Source organism: Rhagoletis pomonella, unplaced genomic scaffold (genome assembly GCF_013731165.1).
Source record: "Rhagoletis pomonella isolate Grant_MI unplaced genomic scaffold, Rhpom_1.0 Rhpom_scaffold_00008, whole genome shotgun sequence".
Lineage (NCBI taxonomy): Eukaryota > Metazoa > Arthropoda > Insecta > Diptera > Tephritidae > Rhagoletis > Rhagoletis pomonella.
In genome coordinates this window covers 46,711,098-46,723,660 of record NW_023458562.1, presented here as the reverse complement: position 1 = coordinate 46,723,660, position 12,563 = coordinate 46,711,098, and the positions used below count along the sequence as shown (strand labels likewise).

The 12,563-nt window shown below is 36.5% G+C and overlaps 1 protein-coding gene across 1 annotated transcript in view; it reads right to left on the bottom strand.

Annotated features, from left to right (window-relative positions):
* Positions 1–1,148: 1,148 nt before the first annotated feature.
* The window catches only part of LOC118744998, a gene marked incomplete in the record, with an annotated part of 61,285 nt that continues 49,870 nt past the window's right edge, over positions 1,149–12,563 (bottom strand). The window contains 6 exon segments of the mRNA XM_036478479.1: positions 1,149–1,374; positions 1,729–1,802; positions 3,188–3,329; positions 6,307–6,421; positions 6,493–6,736; positions 6,812–6,948. Coding sequence (XP_036334372.1) covers positions 1,176–1,374; positions 1,729–1,802; positions 3,188–3,329; positions 6,307–6,421; positions 6,493–6,736; positions 6,812–6,948 — 911 coding nt within the window.

Genomic DNA, 12,563 nt, shown 5'->3' with positions numbered 1-12,563 from the left:
AAAATAAAATAAAATAAAATAAAATAAAATAAAATAAAATAAAATAACATACAGTAAAATAAAATAAAATACAACGAAATAAAATAAAATAATGACAGTTCCTAATATAAAATAAAATAAAATAAAAATAAAAATAATCAAAATAATAATAATTCTGCACTAAAATTTCTATAACATATTAATTCGAAATTCGATAGTAAGCAATAAAAAAGGAAGTTCAGTGAAGGTAAACACATATTTCATATAACTTAAACTAATTTCTGCCACCTGTTTCTCATCTACGCAGTTCCCATTGAGTATTTAGGCATACGGGAAATATAAGATTTCCAAATTTGTACACTTTTTTGCAATTGAAAAAATTTCATTTCATATGAGTAATAAAATATTTATATCACTTTCAGTGCTTAAATTCTAATCTAATAAGTATAATGAAATTGTTCATTAATTGTTTGCTAAAGCCGTAGTTTTATTCATTTTATTTATTTATGTGTATTGATAATATTTTATCATATTTATGTATTAGGGTTTGCTCAAGCCGATAAAAAATTTTTAAGTACCTACATATCTACTGTAGGAATTATTAATTTAAATTTGTATGCATAGAATTTCGCGCATTAGTCATTCCTATTAATTTTAAATTTTATAATTGCACAGTTATTTGGTATACAAAAATATGCTTTTATGTACATATGTACGTGTAACATACATATGCTTTGAGTTCTTGTAAAACATATACGCTCAAAAGTGTCATTATTTTAACAGTACCTTTATTGCCAACTTTTCTCATTCAAACAGTTCATTGCTGCCATGGATTTGGTGCTAATTTACTATTACTGTTACTTATAAACTAAATTTTTTTCTATTAATTTTCACTTTTGCTATAATCATGGTGTTCCTCGGGTTAGTGTGTACTTCATTTTGTAGATTTGGCGTTTTTATTGCTAATTTTCGCTCAATTTAGTCCACACTTTTGCCTTTTAATTTCGTGTTCTATATATAATATAACAGTTTTTTTTAATTTAATTCGCCAGAATTGTTTGTTTCTACTTTTCGTCGTCCTAAAATTTTTCTACTGATATACTTACTGTATATTTTATTTATTATTCACATGCGGCTGTTTACATTTTTTGTCTTTGCGTCTCAAATTCAATATTTTATTGTTGTTATTTATTTACTTAGAATACTTGTATTGGCTTGTAAAGTCCTGTGTAGCCGCAGAGGCGTGCTCGCAGTGCAGGAATCAAAAAGGCAGCTGAAGAGATATCCTTGAGCAGGTCAGCACATTCGCACACCAGCAAATACATTTTATCACCTCGTTGCGAAGTACTTTTGTGCAGTGCGATGCGACGTAGGCCAGCGGCGCGCGGCAGATAACTTTTTGGGAGTGGAAAAAGAGAGAAATTATGTTAATTTTATGTTTATTCGAAACATCTACATATTTGACTTCTGAATATTAATAAGGTTAATTTGCATTTAATATGTGTACTGCAACTAGGTACATACATATTTATATTAGGGTTGTAAAAAAAAGTAAAGTCGGAATTTTAATGCTACCACCCCTATAATTTATGCCTAAAGCCGAAATATGGGAAACCAAATGACCAGGGCTCTCTCAATTGTACAGTTCGTTCGGAGGAATCATTTAGGCGGTAGTCACTTAACCAGGGTACTGTATATCACTAAATAACTTATTAATTTCCCTAACTAAAATATCAATTTTTCACTCACCGATATAGCATTCGTGCTCCCGTCCAGTACAACCAATTTTTCTCGAAGCGTTCACCATCATCACCTTCAAAAACCTGAAACACAAAGTATAGTTCGATAAAAAAAAAATATTTCCAGTACGTGAATATTAAACAAAGTAATAATGTATAAGTAATTGAGTCGGAAATATGTATGTACATGTGTATGTAATTTGAAGAAAATTCGCGCCCACTCCTGCCAAATTAGGTTTCAGCATTTGTGCATCTTCAGCGTAATTTTCCGTTGAAAATAACCAATCAACGTCAACAAGTAATTCAGTTTCACATTCTTTAAAAATTTTAGAATCAAGTACATATGTACATATACATAACTACATCCAAGTCAGGAAATCTGTGGCAATGTGTATACCCTGTAAGAAAATGCGCTACTTTTGTTTATAAACGAGATCCTGTGTACCCAACTTCAGCCCAACTGACCGAGAGGCACTTCAAACGCACCACGGATGGACTGAAACAACGGTGAAAATCGAACTTTCAGATACTACTTTTGGCCTATTTACATGGATGGCAGAAAATGATAACAAAATTACTGATCTGAAAAATTTGTTAAAAATGCTAAAATTCGCAGAGAGGAGCCAGAAAATGTCTGATGCTTTAATATTTAAATAGCTCATATTAGGAGAATAAATTTATTACATTACAAATATTTTTTTATAAGTGATGCCACATTTTTATAATGTTATAAAAATTCGCCGAAAACCGCGTGATACGGCAAAAATTTCTAGTGCAACACAAGCAGGTTGAAATAATTTCTTGCAAGGGATTTGCGTAATTTCAGTTGCAGTTACTAGAGATGGGATATCGGGACCCGCGGCACCCACGGCACTGATTTCAAAATGGCCGGGATGGGCGGTATCGGGAAGGTCTTTAACAATTTTGCGAGCGGGACGGGACCAAAATCCTTTCCCGAAATTTCCGATAAAACTTGCAAGCTCCGAAAATTCGGGATCGGGATTGAATATTTAGTCCCATGCCCATCACTAGCAGTTTCACCTTGCAATTTTTACTTCCGAATGTTATTTCTGCAACTTTGCAAAAGTACTTTCTGGCCTTTTTTGATAGAAAAATACATAGAATTGGTCAAACCGAAAACGGTTATACTGACTAATAAGAAGACGAAGAAGAAAAATTGCAGACCAAAGGACTAGCAAATATTTAGAACTTTCTAAAAATTGCACTATGGCTAAGATTTAATTCTACGAGCGTAAAAAGGTAACTCGCGCTCTAGAAGAAGTAAAGTATTTTTTTGCACATTCTGGAAGTTCTGCAAAAGTTTCAATATTTTCAAAGTTTTAGAAACTTGTTTTAGTTAGTTTAAAAAGGACTTTTGGCAATTAACGGTGTTCCTGTTGGGTTATTGTATTTAGACGCCCACACACATACATATTCCCTTCGCTATTGTACTTATATATTGTACCTACCTTAAACACACTGATTATGTAGCCTGTTGCTGGCGTTTGTGTCTTCTTGAAACTACCATTTTCATTGGACGCCAATACCAAAGGCGGACGGCATATGGCAGCCACTTCGCTGTACAAGTCTAGAGTGTGCGCGGCAGTATATCTACAAAAAAAAATGAAGAAAAATAAATGAATAAAAATATATTGAAAATGCAAGGCTCTATTATTAAGTCAGCACAATGCAGGGATTTTGTAAGTCTGTATGTATGCATTTATGAATACTATTGGCTAAATGGACTATATTGAACTGTAAGTAGAACACAGTGTACTTTGCGCTAATATTTACAGATCTAAATATTATAGATATTACGACAGACAAGTTACAAACGAGGGCAGACAGGAGTTGTATCCTCTATTATAATGAAAATGTATTTGCAATGAGATTAAATATTATTTAGGCAGTTTTAGACGTTCAGTTTCATAATTTCCTTGTGTATCTTGAGTTGCAAAAAACCCAAATATTTTGTTCTTGATCGAAGAAGCAAAGGACAATAGAGTTAACACAATTTTAAGGGCAAACGTGGTAAGAGGATGGTATAACAAACGAACGATTTCGGACGCAGCTATATAGAGCTTTATCAATGCTCTTACTTAACAAGGATTTTCCAACAATGTGTAGCGATAGTATCTCCCTCTATTTATGCCTCGGTTAAAGTAAGTGCGTTTTCGGGTTGTTCTTCATGTGTACCGCTTTAAGCAACTAATCGAACCTGACCGAATGTAATAAAACATGCCAGTCGTTTTGTGTTTTGTGCCAACTGATGCCCAGCGGAAATACCAACTCCATCAGGTATTTCCATCCTAGGGAAAGAACTTCCTCTTGCCCTACACCCGCCAGAGGGAACTGTGTTGAATACTTTCATGGTTGGAGTGTTTGTGTCCAATATATACATATCTATATCGTCGTAAAACTGATAAAGCTAATCAAAGTACACAAAAAGATCGGTAGGTCTTCGCATACTACAAGAGCCGTCTCATCGGATGTTGTGATTATACAGCACTGGCATGATGAGGGACTTATGGGATGTGATTTTTGTAAGACCAGGTTAGGTTATCTTGGCTGCCCTTAGTCAGCACGGGAATAGGGCACACTTAGGTCAAAATGGGCACAGTTTGATGGCATATTAGAGACCCCATGCGTCCCTCCTCTTACTTTAGAAGCAAAACCCATTTGAAACTCTGATGAAGTACATGAAACCGAAGATCCTCACAGGATCCAGTTCAGCCGGCCATTCAAAATAATAAAGGAAAAACGAGCGTCGATGAGCCCTCTAAAAGGCGGGGTAGTGGCACAGGTATTACTCTAACCTTTCGATTTATTTCACATCACGGCAATTACTGCAGTAATCGTTTGACTTCATACTCGTTCTAATAGCGTGGGTTCCCATTGAGCAGTGCCCGGTGAAATCTCCAAGCGGAGAAGAAGACGAAATTACTTTTATCCAACTAAGCCACATATGTGTTGTTATTATGCACGTAAGCTTCGCAGACCATTTCGTATTTGCCGGCTCGATAAAGTTATTCTCCAGCCAGAGTTTGCAGAAAGATCGCTGTATGCCCGTATTACGAGCAGTACTGATTATAGACAGTAAGATGCTTTTCCTTGCTAGTTTATCCGCAACACAGTTTAAGGACTGGGTATACAACATGAGTGACGCAAATCATTGCCTGTCTACTTGGATTAAGTCTAAATTCCATGATTACTTCATAGCTGCCTAGTTACCATAGTTACCGGAAAAAAAGCTACTGCAGCAGATTAATAAGAGAATCGACTGGCCATCTTGTAGCTTCGTTGATAACTGTTAGTTCAGCGTGAAAACCGCTGCAGATATCCGGCAGACGAAAACTTAGGTTAAGTGAGAGTTCTTCGGAGTATTCCCCACTTCCTACCTTCAGATTTAACTGGGAGTCATAAGTGTAGATGGCTGCTGAAAGAGAGTACGAGTTCAGGAACGAATCCTCCTGCCATTCACCTCTTCAGGGGATTCTTGTTTGGGAATGATTGATTCCTCAGTCCAGCTGGCCAGACTGTGTGGTCCAAGCGCCTGAAGTCTGCTGGAATATCTTTTAAAATTCTGGAGTGTTTGCACCTCATATCACTCCAACTTATCAAAGCGTTTAATCGAAGTCGTCCACTTTTTCAAACTTGTAACTGTCAACAGTGACGTGGGTGCCAAGACGCGTATGCTCTGACTGTTTGTGTGATGACAGGAGATACTTCGTTTTGTCCTCGTTCACCACCAGACCCATTCGCTTTGCTTCTCTATCCATTCCCAAGAAGGCAGAACAGACGTAGCCCTTGTTTTTACCGATAATATCGATGTCGTCGGCATACGCCAGCAATTGTACGCTCTTGTAAAGAATTGTGTGGTTCAGTTATGCGGAGCTTATTATCTTCTTCAACATCAGATTACAGAAATCACACGAAAGGGAGTCACCTTGTTTGAAACCTCGTTTGGTATCAAACGGCTCGGGGAGGTCCTTCCTTATTCTGACGGAGCTGGTGGTATTGCTCAACGTAATTTTACACAGCCGTTCTAGTTTTGCGGGGATGCCAATACTCAGAGCTAACATTGTGATTTTTAAAATTTTTTTTTTGAGATGGCATATTTTCCAAAACTATTTTTTTTGTAAAGAAAAAAAATGTTAAAATATTTCTTTTCATAGAGAATTTTGATGTGTGTAAGTGTGATGTTTTTAAAATTTTTTCCTCGCCCCGTTCTCGAAAAATTTATTAGGAAAACTATTAAATCGATTTGTTCTTGTTTTTGTGCTGTAACGTTTTTAAAAATGCATTAATCAAGCTAAAATTTCATATTTATTTATTATTTACATATGTTTATGCATCAACCCTAAAAATTTTAAACAAATCAAACGCATGAAGTGTGAACCCCGTCAATTTGTACCAAAACACCCATATACACCTTTTGAACAGAGCCAACATTAAGTTGATTATTTGGTCAATTACCGCGCCTATCTCCCATAGTTAAAACGGGGTGTTTGAAAAATGCAAGAATTTAGTTCCGAAAAGGCCTTAGAACTCCAGAACATAAACATAGAGATTGGATTTGCAAACTTACTTTAGTGCTTTCGGCTCGAATTTCGACAGGGATGAAACGCGTATGCCCGAGTAAAAGTTCGATGGATCCGTTTGTGTAGTGTTAATTAAATAGTAAGAGATGAATGGGAAGTCCGCTGTTGAGAAAACCAAATATAATTAAACATTTACTGCTTAATAACTAAATTACCTTCAGGTCCTTACTTACCGTTTTTCTCCATATTGGCCAAGAGCATGCCACCCACCGCCGTATTCGCCTGCTGCACCTCCGATACGAGTTCCGCTGCAACGGCGCGTTGCTTCAGCAATGGATGTGCTAATGGTGACTCCAGCATTGGATCGATGGGTTCCAATGGGCTCATCAAATGTACGAGTATACATAGCTTCGGATCGGAAACCTCGAGTATACTGAGTGGACTATTGGTTTTACCATCGGCCGATGGTGCGGGTAACTAAATAACACGAAAGAGTTTGAATTGAGTACTGAAAACTGAGTTACGCTACATCCATCATGCTAATTGACTCACCGGTATACCCGCTGGCAGAAAGCGACTGACACTATGTACCGGTATAATAAAGCAGTCACGATCCAGCGCTGACAACGAAATCGGTTCGGAGCGCACAGCACCCGATGTGCCAGCCTTATTGTCGGCACCAAAATTCGCTGGAAAAATTTAATTGAAAAAGTAAGGGTGATTAATTATTGCAGAGAAAATTTTTTCATTTCATTAGTATAACAGTTAGACAACTTTTTTAGAAACATAGTTAGCCCAAAGCTTTATAAAGCTTGTTGTTAGAAGATTTACAAAGCTTTGGCGAGCTTTTAGAACTATTTCGTTATTAAGAGTTATGCGCACGTAAGGCTCCTGTTAAAAGAATTTCACAAATGAGATATAAGCAATAAGCTTTGAAAGCTTTCGCTGGTGCTTTCACAGTTTTATAAAATATTAAATAAAAGTACTAAATATATCATATGTGTCATTTTAGAATTAGTTAGTCTTTAAATTGACTTTTTAAATGCACAGCGTTTGGTTGAAGTGGAAATTTTACAATTTCCGCGAATAATGCAGTCTTCGTAGAGCTTCATCTTGTTCGGAAAATTTACAAAGCGATGGCTCGGTCTCATAGAAAATGCTTTGGAACTACAACAATTACAAGTGGGCCAATTCCAGCTACTTCATATCAAAACATGACTTAAAGCTTGGGAAATGCCAACTCGCTTCTGAGAGCTTTTAGTCAGTCAGAGCCCATATATTGACGCCTTCAAACCATACCATGCTGAGTCAACTTAGACTTAGTCAGACTTAGTATAACATGGTCGAGGCGTCGATATAATCTATGGATTACTTTATGAGCATTCTTTGCGGGATATATGCTGGTTGTCTATGCTTTAAATCGTGTTAGCCATGGAGAGATATTATTTTTTTGACATTATTTTTTTGAAGTAGCCAACTGTGACTTACACCGACTGCTTATATAAATAACGATAGCATGGAGGTTTTAGAGCTAAGTGCGCTTTTCCTGCGAGATCTGTTTGGTCATCACTGGCTCAGAGATAGAGCTTTTAGAGCTAAAAAGCTTCTCCCGTGGGATATATTTTGGTCATCACTGGGCTACATAAAATATATAAAAAGCTGAAAAAGGCTTAGCACGCGCACGAATAAAGCAGGGAAGACCAGTGAAAGCTATTTTTCTGAGGAGCGCTTTTAAAAGTTTTGGCACGCGTGCTTATTAAATTACCAACACTGCAATAAAGTGATCCACTCTGGTTGAGATGTATAACATCGTATGCTCATTTTCACTAAATGTTGACAGGAGTTAAAAGCTCCGTTGACCCAGCTAGTACAATTGCCAGACAATTTCAGATATCAGAAAAGTCGCACAAATGTCTGAATAAAAAGTTGACTATTTAGACAATTCGTACAGGTTTCGTACAGATTTTTGGGCGAATTGTCTGAAGAAGTTTATTTATTTCCTTTTCCGACATGTCTGATCGAATTATCTCCAATTTCGGACAGACACGTTTAATTATTATTTCCCATGATTTTTTGGTCAGACATCTGTTAGATATCCGCCAGAATCATCGGTAATTAAGTCAGAATTTCCCACGATGTATCTGTTAGACTTCCTGTTAACCTCTCTACGAGCTTCTATGACCGATATCGGCCAGAAATCATAAAGATGTCAGGCTTTTCTGCCGACGATTCTCGTAGACTGGGCTTCGCTAACATATTTGTCGTTCTCTGGAGGCCATAAACGTCCGAAGTGTGTTTTTCTACTCTGCAGCCAGACGATATTCTTCACTATAGTTGCACATACTTTAACTACAAGATGGCGAAGCACTCGTGGTAGCAAAAAATTCAATTATTTTGCGACACTGGCAGATGAACTGATTTTCTCACTTTACTTTTTCTGTCCCAGATAAAATCAATACCGCATTGCAGTCGGATCCAGGCGAGAATGACTCCCTTGTCTGCTAGTGGTGAGCAAAGAGAGAGTATTCTTACAATAATAAAAATACATAGATCCAGTTCTCCGAATTTTACAGCATACGAAGCGTAAGTTCTCACTATTACCACCGCTTTAACGCACGGTGCTTTCTGTACGTTAGGATACTTAGGTTGAACGGCTATCCCCTGGGGGTTTCACTTGGACTCACGGCCCGTTGTTATAAAGTTTAGTAGCATGTTGAGCACTTCAATGCTCCAATAGGAAAAAATTTGTCTTACCACCGCAATGTATTTATATCCACGCTAAAATGTTGGGCACCAGACGTCCATTTTTTAGAATAGACCTGGGGGATACTCTGTTTTGCGATTGATACTCAATTCGATTCGAAGGACGACACGGACTAATACAAACATATAGTGCCAAATATTCGAATCCAAATGATTTGCTCTTCTAATCTCAATACAGAGCAGGCCCCCTGCTGCATAAATATAAGGCCGTAGCGGCTTTGCGGTACAGATATATAATACATATTACTTGTGAAGCCATGTTTTTCGATGTCAAAGATAAGGCTGTGTAAGGCCGTATCCACACCGTTTCCCTTGTTGCATGCGCGTTGGGCAACCGAAAGGTTCGGGCCCGCTATTTCACTGATATGATTGTTCTTTATGTGCTACAGTGACTTCACTAAAAAAGACGAGAGGCTTATCGGCCTGAAATCCTGTGGTTTGGAGTTCGAAGATTTACTTCTCCTACCTGCGTCCTTTACTATGGCATATACAGGCGAGCCTGCTCTTTTAATCTTGGAATAATTAGGCCCAATGTTTTCTGAAAGGTAGGATGCTATCGAGCCCAGGTGATTTATAGGACGCGAAGTTGCAAACAGCTTTCTCAATTGTTCCTTTCCTTCAGTTTTTCGCGTGATGGAACCCCCGTATTACCTTAAAATCGCGAAGTTGAGATCCGTTTAACACTGAAAGTGATATTTATTAAAGATTATAGATCGTAACCCTGCCAGAATGAGGCAATGGAAAAGATAGTGATCTGAACTCTCCAGCTCGTTTCTAATCCATTCGCTTACGATGCAGTGCCCTTTAATGATACCGACTACTGCGCTAATAATAGGGCGATCAATTCGTATGAGAGTTTTAGATCTTTTATCGTTGATACTTGACTAGATTTGCTTAGTAACGAAGTAGGTTCGTTCCTTCGCCCATCGTTTGAAGGTAAATTCAATGAAAATAAATTTGAGTTGGTTTTTACACGAGTACAGGGGAAGCCTGCAACATGCGCAGACTCAACTGAGCCCAGTTCAGTAACCACCTTGCAAGCTCGTCTCACGCGCAAGTATTCACTACGCCTGGTTATCTATACCACGTTAATGGTCTGTACACTACCAGCATAGATACAAAAAAAATTCCAATTTGATTGAAAAATCAAACTTTCTCTTTTAAAAAAGATTGTAGTATTGATACTCTTGTGTTCTTACTCCTTTAGCGTTGCTGGTTTCGGAAAACCATTTGCATTTTTTTAATACTACTGCAGTATTGAATTAATAATAATATTAAGCAGTTAAATATTATGCCATTTTATAAAGTTAGTTTGATTAAACAGCACAGGGGAAAAATTAATTAATGCTTATTTTTCGAAAGCATAAAATGTGATTCCAAAAATTTATACTTTAAAAGCAGTAAATCGACAAAGCAACACATCGCAGAGTTATAGACCGTAAACCACATTATCAAGAAACGTAAGTATGTACTTCGTTGTTTCGACATAGAGAAAATATATTCCTTCATTTGCATAATTCGATGTCAAACTTTCACCATAAAAACTCTCAATTTATTTTTCAAGGTCATTCAGTGAAAAAGCATTAAGGCCAAGGCCATTTTACACATTCTTCAGAATTAATCAGTAATAACGAAAGAAACCACTTTACTTCGCAAGAATATAAAGTTTCTCTCCATCGTCCTTTTGACGGCCATTGTTCCCCTGTGTGAAATAATCTTCGCTATTTTACTTTCTTACTTTCGCTGCAGTGTTAGGCATGGGAAAAAGTGGGGAGGAAAATGAATGGGAAAGGAAGCTTGAGCGTTGGGAGATAGCATTGGTGGGAAGTGGGGAAAGTGTAGGCAAATTATTTTAGCGTAACGCAACACACACAAACGATTTTTAATATTTTTGATTCTGTAACAACTATGCTGTGGAATTAGTTTTGCAGCAATGGCTTTTGGTAATTAAGAAAAAGTGTACTTAAATTACTGCGATTTTAATTAATTTAAAAAAAAAAGTTTACTCATATTTAATAATGTTTAATTTTATATTTTTTTACTTTTTTTATTTTAGTCAGTCGTATTAAACGAAAATGGAAATGGAAACGGAAATTCAAACCTTGCCTGGCAGCTTGAAAGCGGGCCGTCGTTGTTGCAGCTGCATTCGATAGCACCGTGGCAACCTGTTCATTCCGTACTCTAACACTACTGTTCCATCTTAATAGAGATATGGATGGCTTGCGATCGACAAGCGGCTGCGGTGCGTCCACTTCATAGGACTGAGGTGGAAGTGAAAATGATGTTGTGGTGGTCGATAACTGTGTGCACGCACCCGATAAGGCAGTGCACCTTTCTGCAATGAGTTCTGTTGATTTAGAGAATGTTTTTGTTTTTGCTCACTAAATTTCGTGTTTTCGTGTATGTATGCGCGCGCTGTTTGTTGTTTTTATTTGTTAATATTTTTTTATTTTTTTGTTTTAGTAGGGACAAGTTTGTATAGGTGTGTGTGTGTGTGTGTAAGTGATGTTTAGTTGTATGCTTAATTTAAATGTGTTCGCAATTGTGTATTTTTCGTTAATATTGGTCCCTAATTTAAATGATTAAATAATAAAAAAAAAAACAGAAAGTACATTACAAAAAATAATAATAATAATGAACCTTCCAAATGTGAACAGCGAACAGAAAGGTTCAAACTTAATATTAACTCAGTACTTGTAGCCATGTGCAATTTTCTCGTAAGTCTTCGCGACCAGCTATTGTACTATGGTCTAAATGCTTGTTTTCCTGGTCAAAACTGTGTTAACATCACTTTTTATTTTTGCTGTAGTTTAAAAAATACAGTAAAATAAAGGAAAGGTAAGTTATAATGCAGTAAACTATCAGTGGTCAAAGTCTACCTATTTTTGTACAATTGAAAAATATTGAGATATAAAGGGTTAAGCGATTAGATATTAAAGATGTGTGATAACTAGATTGCGGATTTTTATGCAGAAAATGAAGCCTAAAAATATGTACCAGATAACTCTAAAAAAATGTATACAATTTTATTTATTATTCTTTTGTTAAGTGGTTCATATTTTTAGGCTCCATTTTCTGCATAAACTTCCGCAGTCTAGTGATAACAAAATATTGCAAATTTTGTTTTGGTGTTAAAATCTAATTTTTTTCTGACTAATACATTTTGTATTGGATATTTTTTTTACCTTAACTTTACATAAGGCTACAATTATTAAGGAATAAAAGTATTACATCTTGTGAGCTTGTGTTATCTTTCTTTGCGATTTCTGAGAAAACTTCTATATTCGTAGGATTATTTCGATACTGTTAGTAGTGAACTGTTTGTCCTTTAGAGGGGGAACTCAATAAAAAGAGGAAACAAATGGCTGTTTACTGTTTTTTTTTTGCTGCAAAGGTTGCTCCTTTTAGTTTTTCGGTGGAAAAATTAAGAAATTCAGACTTTTCACAGTTTAAATACAAATTAGTATAATTTAGCAACAGTTTGCAAAAAATGCCACTGTATGAATGGGTTTTGTAACTAAGTGACATATTTTTTTCTTTC